Below are 18805 nucleotides of genomic sequence, written 5' to 3'. Positions count from 1 at the left end.
AATCCTACAATATGCGGTTTTTTGCCCACTGTCTCCTTTCACTTGGCATGAGGTTTCAGGCTTCACTTGTGTTACAGTATGTTAGTATCCCATTCCTTTTTGTGACTGAATAATGTTCTACCTTTATTTCTTTTTTAAAAAGATTTATCTATTTATTTTAGAGAGATAGAGAACATGGGGGAGGGGGGATTTCAGTAGACTCCCTGCTGAACACAGAGCCTGACCCAGGGCTCGATCCCATAACCCTGAGATCATGACCTGAGCTGATCATGACTCAGTCACTCAGGCACCCCTCCACGTTTCCTATTTCTTATAAGACAGATGTAATAGGGGATCCTTGGGCGGTGCAGCGGTTTAGCGCCTGCTTTTGGCCCAGGGCGCGATCCTGGAGACCCGGGATCAAATCCCACGTTGGGCTCCCAGTGCATGGAGCCTGCTTCTCCCTCTGCCTGTGTCTCTGCCTCTCTCTCTCTCACTGTGTGCCTATCATAAATAAATAAAAATTTAGAAAAAAATTTTTAAAAAAGACAGGTGTAATAGCAACAAATACCATTTTTTTTATTTGAGAATGATTTTATTTTACCTTTATTTTTGAAAAGTAATTTACTGGATATGATTACTGATGGACAGTTTTTTTACTTTCAGCAATTTGAATATGTTATCCTTCTGCCTTCTGACCTCTGTTCTGATAAGTCAGCTGTTAATCTTACTCAGGTGCTCTTGAATGTAACAAGTTTTTCTCTTTTTACTTTCAAGATCTTTATCTTTGGCTTTCAGCATTTTGCCTATTATGTGTCTAGATGTAAAGCTTTTTGTGTTTGTTTTATTTGGAGTTTATAGAATTTCCTGGATGTATATATAGGTGGGTTTTTTTGTTTGTTTGTTTTACCAAATTTGGGAATATTTCAGCTGTTGTATCAATGCCATGATATCTTACATGTTTTTTTTTCCCTTTCTTCTCTTTTTCTGGTACTCTCCTTACAAGTATTTCATTGTACTTAATGATGTCCCATATTTCTCTGAGGCTCACTCCATCTTTCTCCACTTTTTTTCACTCTGTTCTTCTGATTACATAATCTCCATTGATCTGTCTTCAGATTTGCTGATTATTTCTCATGCCAGTTCAAATCTGTTGAGCCTCATCTTGGTTATTGTACTTTTAAAAAAATGATTTATTTATTTTGGTGGGGGAGTGGAGCAGAGGGAGAGGGGGAGAGAGAGAAGCTCAAGCAGACTCCCCACTGAGCACAGGAGCCCCATGTGGGGCTCTATCTCATGACCCTGAGATTATAACCTAAGCTGAAATCAAGAGTCAGATGCTTAACTGACTGAGCCATCCAGGCACCCCGGTTAATATACGTTTTTAGCCCCAGAATTTCCATTTGGTTCTTTTTTAAACTCTTCTGTCTCCTAATGGTATTCTCTCTCTGATAAGAAATCTTCATCATACCTCCCTTTAATTCTTTAAGCACTGATGCTGCAGGGAGAGGAAGCCTCTTTCCTTAGTTGCACCTGCCTAGAGTTGGGCACTCCAGGAAGAGCTTCTGTTAAAGAGAGCTGGGGATTGGGTGGGTAAGGGATGGGCAGATGCCACAGACTCTCACTGTTCTTACCAATATTTGGTCATTTTCTTAAATGAGTATTTCCCAAAATATTGTATGCCTTTAGGACAACTTCCAGAGACTTTAAGTTGCTGTTTTTAAAAATAATTTTTTATCAGTCATCCTGCTGAGTTCCTTACTCTGCTTTTTAGAAGTCCACTCCCCCTTTCATGCAATCTTTCTTAAAATTGTGTTTTATCAGGGCACCCAGGTAGTGCAGTTGGTTGAGTGACCACCTCTTGGTTTCAGCTCAGGTCATGATATCAGGGTCATGATACCAGGCCCAACATTGAGCTCCATGCTTAGCACAAGAGTCTGCTTAGGTTACTTTCTCCCTCTCTGACTGCCCCTCCCTGTGCCCCCGCCCCAATAAATCTTTTCAAAAAATGTTTTCTCATGATAAGAACAGTTAATATGTTATGATGTTTCTCATGATAAGAACAGTTGCTCCCTTAAATGAGAAGGTATACAGTACATTGTTAATTATAGCTACTGTGCTATAGAGCAGAGCTCTAGAGCTTATTCGTCTGTCTTAACTGATACTTTACGCTCATTGATTAGTGAATACCCACTTCTCACTCCCCCAGCCCCTGGCATCCACCATTCCACTTTTGATTATGTGAATTGGACTATTTGTTTTATTTTTATTTATTTATTTTGAGAGAGAGAATAAATAAATAAATTTTTATTTATTTATTTATAAATAAATACATTTTTATTTATTTATTTATAAATAAATACATTTTTATTTATTTATTTTGAGAGAGAGGCAGTGAGCAAGCATGCATGTGGGGCTGAGAGAGAAGGAGAGGGAGAGAATCTCCAGTAGGCCCCATGCCTTGTGCAGAGCCCAATGTGGTGCTCAATCCCAGAACCCAAGATCATGACCCAAGCCGAAATCAAGAGTTGGATGCTCAACCAACTGAGCCACCGCAAGCCCCTGAATTTGACTATTCTAGATACTTATACAAGTGGGGTCATACAGTATTTTCTTCTCTGTACTGGCTTGTTTCACTTGGCATAATGTCCGCAAGATTTATTCATGCTGTTGAATACTGAAGGTTTCTTTTTAAGAAAAAATGAAAAAAGGCTACCTAGTATTCCATTAGATGTAAATACTAGGTTTTCCTTACCCACTCTCCTGTAAGTGGACAATTAGATTGTTTCCACTTGGCTGTTGTGAATAGTGCCAAGTAAACATGGGAGTGCAGGTATCTCTTTGAGGATACTGATTTCAAGTTTTTTTGGACAAATTCCCAGAAACGGGATTGCTGAATCATGTGATAGTTCTACTTTTAATTTAAATTTTTTTTAAATTTCCCTACCCCTCAGCTTTAAGAGAGGCTGCTTTTAGCTGCTCTGCAAAGTCAGGCAGAATGGGCCCCCAGAACACTTCTTATCAATCTTCTTGAGACTTTTTTTTGTTATGTGTTTCCTAGATCAAGTGGATGGCTCTTTTGGCATTTGCATGGTAAAGGATGACACCAAGATCAGCATTGAACCGTGAGTTGGAACAGACTTAGCACCTGAGAGTGGATCCTTCCAAAGTAGGGGTGCTTTTGCCCTCCTTGTGGCCAGTGTCAGTTTTTCCCAATGGCCCCTTTATCATAGAGGATCAGATCTAATTATGGAGCCTTCCTAAGAGAGAAGTGCATTTCTGTGGGTGTATGTGGGAAGTTCCTCCAGTGTTCTTTCTGTTCAGACATACCATAGCTGGGACCAGGGGAACAGAATGCCCAGGACCCTGGGGTTCTAGGTAGAATTGGTGATGTTACAGTGCAAGACATTTTAGTGTCTGTAGAATGTGGCTGGATAGATATGGCTGTGGATGTAGAAGCATGCCAGCTATCAGCATATGCCTTCCCTGTCCTAGACCCAAAGAGACACCTGAGGCCAGAGATGTGGCAATAAGGAGAATCAGGGGAAGGAAGGAAGCATCCCTTGAGAGGTTTCTGGAATGCCTGTACATATCTATCAGGGATGATGGACACTTCACATGTCTGACAGATGGCACAGAGTGGGGCTGGGGCCCAAGAGCAGGGCACACCACCACACATCCCTGTTTTATCTCCTGTCTTAGTCACATGTGTATGTCTCGCATGTCTGTGTGCGTGTGGCCTCATTTCAGACACATCAACATAGGAAGCCGGTTTCAAGCTGAGATCCCAGAGCTTCAGGAGAGATCGCTGGCTGGAATGGATGAGCATGTAGCTTCTCTGGTCTGGAAGCCATGGGGAGATGTGACAACCAACCCAGAAACACAGGACAGAGGTGGCTGAGACTTGGGGCCAAATTCCCCAGGGCCCTGCCGCCACCCCCTATCTGAGGCTTTTTCCTCCCAGTTCTCCCCTTGGCCAAGAAGCAGTGCCCTGGAGTGAGGGGGTAGGAAGGGCTAGCCCTTGGTGCTGTGCTGCTTCTCTTGAGTTGCAGCCTCCTGCTCCCACCTCCCTTCTCACACAGTCCTGGCCAGGCTGCTCAGAGCAGGGGCTGGGAGCAGGATTTATGCCCTTCCTCCTTGGCTCTCTCTACCCTCATCCCACTTTCAGCTGAGACGTGAGGGGGGGTCAGTGACAAGAAGCCCCCATCTTTGTGCCGTCAGGAAAATCTCCTCCCTGGAGCTCCCTGACTCTTTGTATCTCCTCTCTCACATGCTTGCTGGCAACAGTGACCGAGCTGTGCAACGTGGCCTGCTCCAGCGTGATGCCAGGAGGGGGCACCAATCTGGAGCTTGCTCTGCACTGCTTGCATGAAGCCCAGGGCAATGTTCAGGTGAAGTGAAGCAGGGGCAGGATGAGGTAGGGTGGGGAGGCTGTCTCAGGAAGCTCCCAGCTCTCCTGGGGCTGGGAGCTGCAGGTGCATGGAGGGTGCTACTGGCTTGGGGGTTTGTGGCTCATGAAGAATGAAGGAAGCCCATCACCCTTCTTCCAGTGGCTTTGGGATTGGTGCAGGTCTTGTGAGCTGCAGATACGGGCTCAGCGAATCAGCTGTCTGACACAACAGTGGTGCCAGGGTTCCTCCAAGACGTCTCAGGGGCAGTGGGGAGCTGGGAGCCCAGTAGGCCCAACTCAGATCCTGTGCTGATTGGATTTATTTATTGAGCTTTATTATCCCTCTTCAATTAAAAACCCATGTATGAAAGCCTCTAATGCAATAGAAATGCCTCTGCCTATTCCAAGGACCCTGCTCACATTCTTGAATAGTGGGAGAGAAAAGACCTGTCACCCGAGATGGGTTCCACAGGAGTCAGTGCCACAGTCATATTTTTTTCTGCAGCTGAGAGGCAGCGGCCAGCGCATAGTGGGTGCTCAGAAGAGTGACCAACACACATGGGGTCCTACTGAGCACTTGGTAATGTTGTGGCACTGGGGCCAGGGCTGGCCTGAGAGTCCCAGCCTTGGCTTCATGCTCTGCTGCCACCATCGTGAAATTATTAGTCAGTTTCGAACAAGGGCCCCTGTTTTCATTTTGCACCGGGACCCACAGACCACATGGCTGGACCTGACAGGGTTGTTCTGGTGAGCAGGACAAAAAACCCTCTCTCCGTGGGCTGACATTTGAGAAGAGTCAAAACAGGAAATACGTTTTAGAAGATTGCTGGACAGCGACTAGTGCTATGAAGGAAGTAAAGCGAGGCAGTGGGCACAGGCAGCGCTGTTCCAAAGGCCGGACCCTGATGGTGAGGGGCTCACAGCAGAATAAATCTGCACACTCTTTCCTGCATCAGGAGAACCTTGCCAGGAGGAATCTACATCCACTGCACTCTGTGTTCAGTGCTATAGTCCCAGTGTCCACAGGTGGCTCACAGGCAGTGGCTGCTCTGTGCACCAGCCCCATGCTGAGTTGTAGGGAAGGGCAGGCCTTTGGGAGGGTGCTGAGTGTTTTGTGAAGGAACAAAGGAATGAAAGCGAGACTCTTTGTCGTCCCCCTCCTCCAACCCTGTCCAGTGTAAGTAGCCTGGCACTACTCTTGCTCTAGGTTGCCCTGGAGACCCTCTTACTCAGAGGACCCCAGAAGCTGCAGACTCACCCACTGGCCGACTACCGCTACACAGGTGAGTGGAGCAGGGTGTGGGTGTGGTTTCTGCCTACATGACACCAGCTCAACAGTCAATCCCAACAGCACACTTTGCCTGTGCCTCTTGGGAGTTCTCTTGGAGGCCTTCACCTGCTTTTCCAGAAAGGCTTGTTCTTCCCGGGGCGGGACAGGGACTCTGTGGGCGTGTTCTCTTCTAGTTGTATCCCACCATCCCCCTTTTCAGTGGTTCCCTCATGGGCTCTGTCCAGCCAGGAAGGGGCTGCCTGTGGCCAGGGAGAGGTGGAGGCAGGCCAGGGTTCAGAAGTGGGGCTGAACCAGCCTGGAGTCAGGCAGTGTGGGGCCCTCCCTCAGCCTTGGCAAGCCTCTCAATTCAGGGAAGCCTCAGTGGCTGCATCTATAAAGTGAAAATCATCATGGCCCCTACCTGCTAAGGGTTTTGTGAGGATTGTATGAGATAAAGCAAGTCAGGGGTTCAGCAGACTGCTTGACATGTAATTGTGTTTGCTGATGGCAGCCTTATTTATTTTTTTTAAGATTTTATTTATCCATGAGAGACAGAGACCTAGAGGGAGAAGCAGGCTCCCTATGGGGAGCCTGATTCGAGACTCAATCCCAGGACCCCAGGATCACAACCTGAGCTGAAGGCAAACGTTCAACCTCTGAGCCACCCAGGTGCCTTGTTGGCAGCTTTAAAAAGGACGATGCTCTGCCCTTCAGCCATGTCCTTCCCCCTCTCGGCTCTTTCTTTAATAGGTTCAGACATCTGGACCCCCATGGAGAAGAGGCTTTTTAAGAAGGCGTTCTGTGCCCACAAGAAGGACTTTTACTTGATACACAAGACGGTAAGGTGAATGTGGGCACACTGGTGTAGACAGGGCCTCACCTCCTACAGCAGAGCTAAGCTAGAGCTGAGGAGCCCATTGAGGGTGATGCTCTGCTTGTCTGTAAACGTTTCATAATTTTAGAAAGCCATTGTGGACACCTCCAGACAGTACAGAAATGCAGCATTGCTCAATGCTCCAATAAATGAATCCTCCTATTCTCAGCTTGAGAAATGCTCCACGAAAGGCCTCAATCCCCCTACCCAGAGTCCTCCTCCTGATGGATAACCTCTGCTTTTCACTCTTGAACTTCAGTCATCACGCTGCCTGCACAGATCTTTTTTTAAAATTTTATTTATTTATTTATGATAGTCACACAGAGAGAGAGAGAGAGAGAGACACAGGCAGAGGGAGAAGCAGGCTCCATGCACCGGGAGCCCGACGTGGGATTCGATCCCGGGTCTCCAGGATCGCGCGCTGGGCCAAAGGCAGGCACCAAACCGCTGCGCCACCCAGGGATCCCCACAGATCTTAATATGCTTAATATCCTGCTGATTTTTCTATTCTTTCGTTAACTTGATATACACAAAGCTGCACGTAATCAAAGTGTAACATTTGATGTTTTCGTGTACTTACACAACTATAGGACCATCACCACCGTCAAGATAACAAACATGCCCATCACCCCCCAAAACTTTCCCCTGCCCCTTTGTAGAGTCCCTCTTTCCTGCCACCCTGTTCCTAGTCAACACCTTGTCTACTTTCTGTCACTGTAAATTAGTTTGCATTTTCCAGAGTTTTTCATCAATGAAACCATCATAGGGCATGTGCTATGCTCTCTGGCTCCTTACACTCAGCATGATTGAGATTCATCTGTGTTGTTGTGTGCCAGTGGTTCACCCCCTTTTCATTGCTGGAGTGTATGTCATTGTTGGATGTACTTTAGTCCTTCACCCATTGAATCTGGGAGGTTTCCAGATACTAGCCATTATAAATAAAGCTGCTGTGAACACTCCTTCATGTTCAAGGCTCTCATGGACCAATACTATTTTTCTGTGGGGTGAATAGGCAGGGGAGGAATGAGCACATCATACACTAAGTGTTACGTTTAACTTTTAAGAAACTACCAAATGGTTATCCAGAGTGGTCATGCCACTACACATTCCCATGGGTGGGTGGGCAGTGCATGAGAGTTCCAGGTGGCCCATGCCATCACAACACCCCCCACCTCTTCTTACTGTAGCCATTCTGGTGAGCGCACACAGTGGTTCCCTCTCTGTACTCCCAGAAAGACTGACAGTGCTGAGCATACCTGCTGCTTTGCTGTCTGTGTGCCTCATTTGATGAGGTGTCTGCTCCCAATCTTTTACCTGTGGTTTTTGTTTTTTGTTTTTTGTTTTTGTCTGTGTGGGTTTTCTTTTTGGAGTATTTGTGTTTTTATTAAATTGCAAGAGTTCTTTATTTGTTCTGAACACAAGTTCTACATCCAAGTACCTGCTTTGCGGACGCTTGCCCCTGGTCTCTGGCTTCTTAGTCTCTGTTCAAGTGTCTTTTGAGGAAAAGTTTTAAAATTTGAGTGAGCTCAATTTATCAATTTTTCTTTTATGGACCATGCTTCAAATGGCATCACTAAGAAACCTTTGCCTAATCCAAAGTCATCGGAATTTTCCCCCATGTTTTCTTCTAGTTTTATGATGTCTTATTATTCTTTATATATATATATATGTATATATATATATAGTTAGATTTTATTTATTAAAATGCTATGGTTTTTGGTTTTGGTTTTTGAGATTTATGACCCATTCTGGGTTGATAGTGCAAGGTAAGGATTAGAGTTCATTTTCTGCGTTTGTTTATTTATTTATTTATTTATTTATTTTTAAGGTTTTATTTATTTATTCATGAGACACAGAGAATCAGAAACATAAGCTCCCTCCAGGGAGCCTGATGCAGGACTTGATCCCAGCACCCTAGGATCATGACCTGAGCCAAAGGCACTCAACCACTGAGCCACCCAGGTGCCCCTGTATATGCATATTTAAACGTTTGGTACCTTTTGTTGAAAAGACTATATTTTCTCTACCCAACTGCCTTTATACTTTGGCCAAGTATCAGTTGGCCATACACCAATGTGTTTATTTCCGGACTATCCATTTTGTTTGATGTTTGTCTACTATTAAGGTCTTTATTACTGTTGTATTATATAAGTAATGAAATCAGAAAACATTAGTTCTTGAACTTTCTTATTCTTTTTTAAAGTGTTTTCTATCCTAGGTCCTTTGCATTTCCATGTGAATTTTAGAATTAGCTTGTCAATTTCTTTAAAAAAATTTTTTGATAGGATTTTGTTTGGTACAGCATTGATTCTCTAGGTCAGTTGCAGAGAATTGATCTCTTAATGGTACTTAGTCTTTTTGACCAATGAACAAAGTATATCTATTTATTTAAGTCTTTAATTTCTCTCCACAGTTTTGAAGGTTTTAGAATTTAGGTGTTGCACATTTGGAATCTATTTCTTCCTAAGTATTTCTAATTTTTATGCTGTTCTAGAAGGTTCTTTTTTTAATTTTTTTTTTTATTTATTTATGATAGTCACACACAGAGAGAGAGAGAGAGAGAGAGAGAGGCAGAGACATAGGCAGAGGGAGAAGCAGCAGGCTCCATGCACCGGGAGCCCAACGTGGGATTTGATCCTGGATCTCCAGGATTGCGCCCTGGGCCAAAGGCAGGCGCCAAACCGCTGCGCCACGCAGGGATCCCCTAGAAGGTTCTTTTTAATTCTGATTTCCATAGTTTCTTGCTAATATACATAGAAACAAAATTGAAATAATAATTGATCTTGTGTTCTACAGTCTTGCTAAACTCATGTATTAGTTTTTGTAGCTTTTTTTGTAGATTCTATTAGATTTTCTACATAGACAATCATATCAGCTGCAAATAAAGACAGTTTTATTTCTTCCTTTCCTATCTGGAGGCCTTTAATTTCTTCTTGCCTCACTGCACTGTGTAGAACCTCCAGTACCTTGCTGAGAGTGGACATTCTGGACTTGTTCACGATCTTAGAGGGAAACCATCCCATATTTTCCCTCTTCAGTATGACATTAGCTGTGGGGTCTTTTTAGATGTTGCTTATCAGATTGAAGAAGTTCCTTTTATTGCTAGTTTCTGAGAGTTTGTATCAGTAAAAGATATGGGGTTGTATTGGTAGTGGTTTTTCTGCACCTATTGAGATTATCATATGGTTATTTTTTATTTTAGAATGACCAATTACATTGATTTTTGATTGTTAAATTGACTTCACATTTCTGGGATGAGCTCCACTTAAGCCATGATGTCTTATCCTTCATATATATATATATATATATATATATATATATATATATATATATAGTTGGATTCTATTTATTAAAACTTTGTTTAGAAGTTTTCATTTGTGTTCATGAGGGGATATTGGTCTGCAACTTTCTTTCCTTGTAGTACCTTTGGCTTTCATATCAGGGTAATGCTGACCTTATCAAATGAGTTAGGAAATACTCCCTTCTCCTCAATTTTTTGGGAGAATTTGTTTAGAATTGGCTTTTTTTTTATTCCTTAAATATTTGGTGGTGAAGCCACCTCAGCCTGGAGTTTTCTTATGGGAAAGGTTTTGAAGCGTGGATTCAGGTTACTTCCTAGATGTAGGACTAGTCACGTTATCATGTCTTCTTGAGTGAGCTTTGTTTTTCTTTTGAGAAATTTGTTCATTTCTTCTAAGTTGTCTATAAATTTTCTTCAGAGTATTGCTTTGATACATTTTGGTATCTTGGGTTTTCACTTTTATTCAGTTCGAAGTACATTTTCACTTTTTGATTTCTTTTTTGACCAATGAGTTATTTAGAAGTGTGTTATTTAGTCTCCAGATATTTGGGGATTTTCCAGGCTTTTTCTGTTACTGACTTTTAATTTAACATCGCTGTGGTCAAAGAAATACTTCATATAACTCTAATCCTTTTAAATTTTTAAATCCTTGTTTATGGCCCCAAATATGGTCTATATCCTAGTAGATGTCCTGAGTACACTTGAAGAAGGTGTATTCTACTGCTGTTGGTTGGAGCTCTAGAAATACCAGTTCAAGATGGTTCATAATGTGGTTTGAGTCTTCCATACCTTTATCATCTACTTGATCTAACAGTTTTTGAGAATGGGTTATTAAAATATTTGGCTGTGAGGGTGCTGCTATGGCTTCCAGCGGGGTCGGCGTGAGCGCTCCTGTCATGCCACATGAAGCACCAGAAATTCCAGACAATGTGGGAGATTGGTTCTGGGGTGTCTACTGTTTCGCCACTGACAGGAACGATTTCCAGGGGAACTTGATCCTCAATTTGGGACTTTTTGCTGTGGGAGTATGGCTGGCTAGGAATTTGAATGACATTGACCCAATGGCACCTCAGCCGGGAGTGTAGCCAAATAGACACATAGAACCCCCTGTGCTGTACTTGAACCTTCCAAAACCAGAGCCTCCAATTTATGACCGTCACAAGACTAGCCTTCTTGGAAGTTGAAGCTTCAGTCAGACCGCCTTCCCTTCCCGATTGCTTCGTCTTCTTGAGCCCACTCAGAACTCCATTCTCTGGTCAGCAGTCAGGTTTCAGCCAAAGTGTTGTCCTCTGTTTTGTAAAGTTCTGTACATAGTTCCTAAGTTTCTGCAGGGGGTGATCTTTGCTCTTGTTCTGAGGAATAACCTAATGATATTTTAACAAATATTTGGAATAAAGACATATACAAAGACAAAATTAAATAAATAAAATAAAATAAAAATATTTGGTTGTAACTGTAGATGTATTTTTCCCTGTAGTTCTATCAGGTTTTGCTTCATGTATTTGGAAGCTCTTATTTAGATGCCTAAACATTTGGGATTCTTATGTCCTCTTGATGAATTGAACTTTTTATCATTATGAGGTGATTTCCTTTATGCCTGGTATTATTTGTTCTGAAATTTATTTTTCTGGTATTAATATAGCCAACTACTCCAGTTTTCTTATAATGGGTGTTTGCATGGTATATCTTTTTTCATCCTCTTATTTTTAACCTATTTGTGTTTTTATATTTAAAGTGTAGTCTAAAGTATCATGTGTTGGATGGTGCTTTTTTACTTGTTTTAACTGAAGTATCATTAACATACAGGGTTATATTAGTTTTAGGCACACAGTAAAATAATTCAGCACTTTTGTACATTGCTCAGAGCTCATCAAAATAAGTGCTCTTGATCCCTCTTAACTATATCTCCCATACCCCACCCACATCCCATGTGGTAACTACCAATTTGTTCTCTGCATTTTAGACTCTGTCTTCTTGTTTGTATTTTTTTCCTTTGTATCTTTTGTTTCTTAAATTCCATGGTTTTGTCTTTATCCTACTTACTTCACTTGGCATTATACTCTCTAGATCCATCCATGTGGTCACAAATGGCAAGATTTCATTCCTTTTTTATGGTTGAGTAATATTCCATTATATGCTTTTAAAAAATCCAGCCTTTTAATTAGGGTGTTTATCATTCGCATTTAACATGATTATTGAGATGGTTAGTTTTAAGTCCATCACCTTGCTGTGTGTCTTGTTGTTCTTCGTTTCCACTTTCTGCTTTTTCTGCCTCTTTTGGACTAATGAAGTAAAAATTAGGATTCTGTTTTATCTCCTTTGTTGGTTTATTGGCTGTAACTCTTTATTGTTTTGGTGGTTACTTTAGGGTTTACACTGCGCATCATTAACTTATCACTGTCAAATCTTCAAGTGACTTGATAGCACTTCATGTGCAGACTGAAAACTGCAGAGTAGCAAACTTCCGTCTCTCCTCCTGGCCTTTATACTATTATTGTTATGCTTTTTATTTTACATATGTTATAAAGCCCTGCAATATCTTGCTACTGTTTTTGTTTGAATGACCAACTATGTTTAGAGAGATTTTAATAGTGCAAAGGCTTATATTTACACATGTGGTTACCATTTTTACTGTGCTTGCGTCCCTTTGTGTAGATTCATGTTTCTGTTTGTTATCATTTTCCAGAAGGAAATAGATGCAAATCCTTTACTACTTCTTGTGGTGCAACTTTGCTAGTCATGGATTTTTCCAGCTTCTGAATATCTAAAAAATTTTTTTATTTTGCATTCATTTTTGAAAGATATCTTTGCTAGGTATACAACTCTAGTTAGACGCGTTTTTTTTTTTTTTAATTCTTGAGGTCATTTAAAGATGTTGCTCTGTTTTCTTCTTGCTTTTGTTGTATCTAGCAAGAAACCGACTGATTTCCTTGTCTCTGTCCCTGAATAAACATGTTTTTTGTTTGTTTGTTTGTTTGATGGTGGTTTATATGAACTTCTCTTTATCACTGGTTTTGAGCAGTTTTATTATGATGTGCTTCAACATGGTTTTCTTCATTTTTTTTCTTGTGGTTGGAGTTAATTGAGGATCCCACTGATGTGTGTGCATGCACACATGCACATGCCTTCCTGCACTTGCCCCATGGCTCACTGGTGCCCTTTTTCATTTCTCCTGTTTTTCCTCTGTTTCATTTTGGATGGTTTCTATTGTTGTGTCTTCAAGTTCACTCATCTTACCTTCTGTGGTGCCCAACCTGTCATTAATCCCATGTTCTGCAGTTTTCATTTCAGACATTATAGGTTTTGTCCCTAAAGTTCTCTTTTGGTCTCTTTCATATATTCCATGTCTCTATTTAACTTTTTGATCATATATTATGCAGATATAATAAACTTAACATTTTTCCCTGCTGATTCGAACATCTGTGTGTGTTCCGAGTTAATTTTGACCGTTTGATTTTTCTCCCCATTATATGTCATATTTTCCTGCTTCTTTGCATGCCTGGTGATTTTTCACTGGATTCCAGGCATTGTGAATTTTAGCTTGTTGTTTGCTGGATATTTTTGCACCTTATAAGTATTCTTGAACTTTTTTCTGGCATGCAGTTATTTGAAAACAACATGTTCCTTTAGGGTATTGCTTTTAGGTTTTTGAAGATGGTACCAGAACAGCTTTTTGTCTAAAGCGAATTATTTCTCGTTTCTGAAGCAAAACCGTTCTCATTGCTCTACCAGTACCCCATGAATTATGAGGCTTTCCCCACACACACACACACACACACACACACACATACACCCCGGTGGAGACAGACACCATTCCTGGCCCCTGTGAGCCACAGGCGCCTTTCCCTCCGATCCTTTTGGATTGGTCTTTGCCTGGCATTGGGTTGTCTCTTCACACGGACTTTGCTGAATCCTTGAGGGGAACATTGTCCAGATTTCTGGAGTGTTTCTCTCTGCCTCTGTCTCCTCTGCTGTACCTTGTCCTGTGGACTCTTACCATCTTGGTCTCCCCAGGCGCTCGGCTCCCTCTCAACTCAGGGGGTCTGCTGGGGTGACTCCCCCTGGGCCATGGCCTGGAAACTCTCCTGAGGTGGTGGTGGCTTTTCTGCCTCTCAGAAAGATGTTTTTGGACTGATGCCAGGTGTCTTACCAACCATTGTGTCATGTATTTTGCCTGTGTCTTTTCATTGTTTTGGATGGGAGGGAGATCTAGCTCCTGTTGCTCTGTCTTGTTAGGAAGCAGAAGTTCAACTTTTTTGTTTCTTTTTTTTTTTTTATGTTTTTTTTTGTTTTTTTTTTAAGATTTTTTGGTTTTGTTTTTTAATTTTTTATTTATTTATGATAGGAACACAGTGAGAGAGAGGCAGAGACACAGGCAGAGGGAGAAGCAGGCTCCATGCACCGGGAGCCTGACGTGGGATTCGATCCCGGATCTCCAGGATCGCGCCCTGGGCCAAAGGCAGGCGCCAAACTGCTGCGCCACCCAGGGATCCCCTCTTTTTTTTTTTTTTTTAACTTAGTGCTATTTCCTAGGTGGACAGGAGTGCACTATTTTGCCTCTAAGTTTGTGAAAACACACAAAGTGGAAACAAATTCACACGGAGAAAGGTGTCTTCTGAAGTGAGATCCAGATACTAAATGGCTACTTTAATTTACCTGAGAAATATTCTTTCTGGAGCAATTAAACTTTTCCATTCTGTTTTGTTTTTATGGAGGTTATTGTTAATGGGATCTCTTCTTTAGTGGACAGTGAGGGGGGAGCAAACAGTGGGGTCTTACTGGCCAGGATAAAACTGTGCCCTCAGAACCTCTTCCTTCTCTCCTGGGCCACTTCCCTCTGTGCTTTAGGGCTCTGCCTCACTGTTGCAAAGGCTGTGTGGCCCCCAATGCCTGAGGCATTCTGCTTTTGTTAGTTCTAGTTGGCAGAGGTATGGCTACTAGACATGAAGTTGCAGTGAGCATCCTTGTATGCCTTCTAGTGCGCTGTCCCATAAGGAAGAATCCCTGAGATGGACTTGCCCCCCCAGGGCGTGAGGGGCTTAGTTGGTGTTGGCTGTGGTGGTGACTTCACTCTGAACCCCTCGTCACCTGCGAGGACTTTGCGATTCTCTGCCCCTTGCAGTGAATCAGGGGCACGCCAGGCCAAAGCAGAGAGACATTTCAGGAAGTCTTTCAAAAAGTGACTGGCAGGGGCAGCCCGGGTGGCTCAGTGGTTTAGCACCGCCTTCAGCCCAGGGCCTGATCCTGGGGACCTGGGATCAAGTCCCACGTCAGGCTCCCTGTGCAGAGCCTGCTTCTCCCTCTGCCTGTGTCTCTGCCCAGCCCCCCCCCTGCCTTTCATGTATAAGTAAATAAAATCTTAAAAAAAAAGTGACTGGCCCCCTGGGGAGGATATTAGGGGTGTAATGGTGACACTCAAGGCTGCTTGAAGTGTTGCTCATGCCACCTTCTGTTTTCCTTCACCAGATTCAGACAAAGACTGTAGCCCAGTGTGTTGAGTATTATTACATCTGGAAAAAAATGATCAAGTTTGACTGTGGCCGAGCCCCAGGACTAGAAAAGAGGGTCAAGAGAGAGCCAGATGAGGCAGACAAGACAGAAGCAAAGGTAGGAGGTCTGAGGAATGTTGGGTGCTGATGGGGATGCAGCTGCCCATCCCAGACAGGGAAAGGGGAGGGCACCCACCAGGAAGGGCTTCCCTGCAGTGGAAAGCATCTCCCTTAGAAGGGTGGAGGTTTGGTGCCCTTATACCATCATTTCTGCTGTTCTGCAGGTCACTTGCAGCCCTCGGGAGAGACCCAGCCACCGTCCCACTCCTGAGTTCAAGATAAAGACCAAGAGTTACAGGAGGGAGTCCATTCTCAACTCCAGCCCAAATGCTGGTCCCAAGCGGACCCCTGAACCACCAGGCAGTGTGGAGGGCCAGGGTGTCTTCCCCTGCAGAGAGTGTGAGAGGTACCTTTCCCTGGATGCGCCCTCACTACCTTCCCTCGGCCCCCATGGCTGCCTTTGGGTGGTGTGCCTTCCCCCTGCTCTGACCTGTGTTCTCTGGTGACTCCTCAGGGTGTTCGACAAAATCAAGAGTCGAAATGCCCACATGAAGCGACACCGGCTTCAGGACCATGTGGAGCCCATCGTCAGGGTGAAGTGGCCTGTGAAGCCCTTCCAGCTGAAGGAGGAAGAGGAGGAGGAGGAGGAGATAGGGGCTGACATCGGCCCCCTGCAGTGGTGATCGGGTGGGGTGGGGAGCTGGAGCCAGGCAACAAGTCTGGGTGGGGGCCTCCAGCCCCCCGATGGCCTCTCCAAGGGGTTGAGGACCCCCCTCTGCCTCCTCCCCACCCCCACTGTCCCTCACTGGCCAGCCTGGCTTGGAAACGTGGTGGGCATTTGGCCATAAATAGGAGAAGCACCCAACCATCAGACCGCTGTGAAGTCCCAGTTGGCTGGTGCCAGAGGCTCCATTCTCTTTAGGTTAATTAGTCACTCCCCTTCTTTCAGTCCCACTCCATCTAGAGCAGGGAGGCTTGGGGAGGTAATGAGGTAGATCTGGGTAGCTCTTAAATCTTAGCCTCAGTTTTGGGGTTTGGTTACATTTGTTAGATAAGGCCAAGACGTAGAGAATCAGTGGGAAGATACCTTCAGATCTCCAACATGTTGGGCCCCCCTCTCCAGGGGAGTCTCTCTGCATTCCAGATTCAGTCCCTAGTTTTGCAATGACTTGTACATTGTTAGGTTTTTTTTGTACGTGTCGACTTGTAAATCTTATTAAATTGGGTTCTCGAGCAGCTGTCTTCTGGCTTCCCCAGCCTTTTGATCCAACAAAGGCTTTTGAATCTTGCTGGAGCCACAGAGATGAGTAAGCTGAGTCCCCTCCCCAGAGGAGCCCAGGAGGCTTTGTACACTCATTCAGCCAGCAGTTACTAAGCACCTACTAGAGTATAAGCCACACAGTGCCCAACTGGTGCAGCAGGGCTACAGTGACGCAAGGGGAACAAAGTCCCTCTCCTTGTGGAGCTTCCATTTTAGGAGTGGGAGAGTAGCAGTGATGAATGAATGAAAAGGTGATTTGAGATCTTGATTGTGGGTGTGCTTGCAGTCATAGTAGCAGGAGAGGCAGCGTAGGATTCAGCCGTCAGGAGTTGTGGTGCTTCCAGGGGCCTGCATAGGGTCAGCATGTTGGCTGCAGCAGTGGCAAGCATCAGCCTCTGCTATACCAACGTCCAGACCTTCAGAAGAGTTGCAGGGAAGAGAGCGTGTTCCTCCGTGTCCCCTTTGAAGAGCCAGGCACACATGTAGCAGCCCCTAGCAGAATGCTCCTCATGTCTCACTGGCACAACTGTAGCGCATGCTCTTCCTCAGCTGGTCCCTGGCAGTTGGAAGGAAAATTGGCTGTGGTTCTCCCAGACACTAGGGTTTGTCTCCAGGAAATATGGGAAAGCAGTGTGACCCCCTAAGTTTGTAGTCACCAGGTCAAAACTGGAATTCTGTTTGCCAGGAAAAGAAGACACAGAAAGGGCTACTGGGCAGGTAGACCTGTGTCCACCACAAAGTGACATAAAGAAAATAAAGCCAGGAGCTGAGTCCTAGGGAGTGTCCCGGGCATGGCAGGTGGTGTTCAGTGGCCAGCCAGGGCAGGCCAGAGGCTGCCGGAGCCAAAGTTGGGATTCCAAGCCATGGCATGGCAAAGCACTTTGCCACAGAAGCTAGTGGAGGGTGTTCTAAGAGCCTCTAGCTGCTCTGTGGAGGTTGGAGGAGGCAAATGGCAAGTGAGCACAGTAGGTATGGTGGCCTGAGCTGCAGAGGGACAGAGACTCTAGAATTAGGGGAGCCACCTTAGTGGTAGCCTCAGACTTGCTGATGGGTACCCTCACAGGGAGAGGTGCTTAAGGGAAAGGACAGGACAAGGCCGGCATGTCAGCTTTGAGGCTTGGCGCTCTAGTAGATGCCAAGATGGGGAAGAGCAGGGCCACATCAGAGGACCAATGGCTTTGAGCCACGATTGTGTCTGTGATAGAGGGTGCTCCGTTCTGAGGGACTGGTGGGGAGCAGGGCAGAAGGTGGTGTCAGGAGCCATCCCAGAGGGGCTTTGTTTCAGCTAAGTGAATCCTAAAGCCTGGGCAGGACGGGGAGCAAAGGAGCAAGATGTATTTGAAACACTTAGGACCCTTGTGGTTAAGAGGAAGGACTCCGGGCTCAGGTATCCTAAGAGCCAGAATTTACAGCTGGCTCCTTTGTGACCTTGGGCAAGTCACTTTCCCTGTTTCAGTCCCTGTGTTCTCATTCTATAAAATGGGATGGAAAGTGCCTTCCCCCTGGTATCCGGTTCAGTGAGAAACCATAAATGAAGCATTTGGCAGAGTGCACCGCAGGAAGGAGCAGCTCCTGTTTAATGCGTTGTGTTGCTCTTACTGTTTGGGTCCTGCCTGAAAAACAGGCTCAGCATCTGGAAAGGAAAGGCCCTGACTTGACCGGTGCGTGGTATAGTATTAGTTCTCTAGTGCTGCATAACAAATGGGCCTGAAATTTAACAGCTTTAGACAAACAAGAGCTTTTATGACAGTGCCACTCACACGGACAGGGAACTGAAACTCTTTGTGGTAATCCAGACTCCCTCCTCCCGCCAACCCAATCTGATCTGTGGTCAGAATACAGTGGCCACTGCAGGAGGGTAGTCCAGGGGAGTCTCCAAACGTCAGAAGAGAGCAAAGGTTTCCTTTTTTTTTTTTTTTTTTAAGATTTTATTTATTCATGAGAGACACACGGAGAGAGGCAGAGATACAGAGGGAGAAGCAGGCTCCCTGCGGGGAGCCAGATGTGGACTTGATTCTAGGACCCCAGGATCATGACCTGAGCCAAAGGCAGATGCTCAACCACTGAGCCACCCAGGTGTCCTGAGAGCAAAGGTTTCTTGTGAATTACTCCCCCTTCCCCTTCAGCTAAATCCTGTCCTTACCCCCAGATAACAGTATTTTCTTACCCAGTCCTGGATTA

General features: G+C 44.5%; 1 protein-coding gene and 1 pseudogene across 2 annotated transcripts in view; both read left to right on the top strand.

Annotated features, from left to right (window-relative positions):
* The window catches only part of ZNF541 (zinc finger protein 541), a 45211-nt gene extending 28612 nt beyond the window's left edge, over positions 1–16599 (top strand). For both annotated transcript variants that reach the window (XM_072733187.1, XM_072733130.1), the window contains exons 10-17: positions 3041–3104; positions 3730–3872; positions 4267–4370; positions 5577–5652; positions 6390–6478; positions 15281–15421; positions 15588–15769; positions 15878–16599. In XM_072733187.1, coding sequence (XP_072589288.1) covers positions 3041–3104; positions 3730–3872; positions 4267–4370; positions 5577–5652; positions 6390–6478; positions 15281–15421; positions 15588–15769; positions 15878–16046 — 968 coding nt within the window. In that variant the 3' untranslated portion in view covers positions 16047–16599. The remainder of the gene's footprint in view (positions 1–3040; positions 3105–3729; positions 3873–4266; positions 4371–5576; positions 5653–6389; positions 6479–15280; positions 15422–15587; positions 15770–15877) is intronic.
* LOC112931383 (mitochondrial import receptor subunit TOM6 homolog pseudogene) lies at positions 10675–10974 on the top strand (annotated as a pseudogene).
* Positions 16600–18805: the final 2206 nt, after the last annotated feature.

This window comes from Vulpes vulpes, chromosome 1, assembly GCF_048418805.1.
Source record: "Vulpes vulpes isolate BD-2025 chromosome 1, VulVul3, whole genome shotgun sequence".
In the NCBI taxonomy this organism is placed as follows: domain Eukaryota; kingdom Metazoa; phylum Chordata; class Mammalia; order Carnivora; family Canidae; genus Vulpes; species Vulpes vulpes.
Note: the sequence above shows the minus strand (reverse complement) of the source record. Positions and strands in the feature narration are given on the sequence as shown.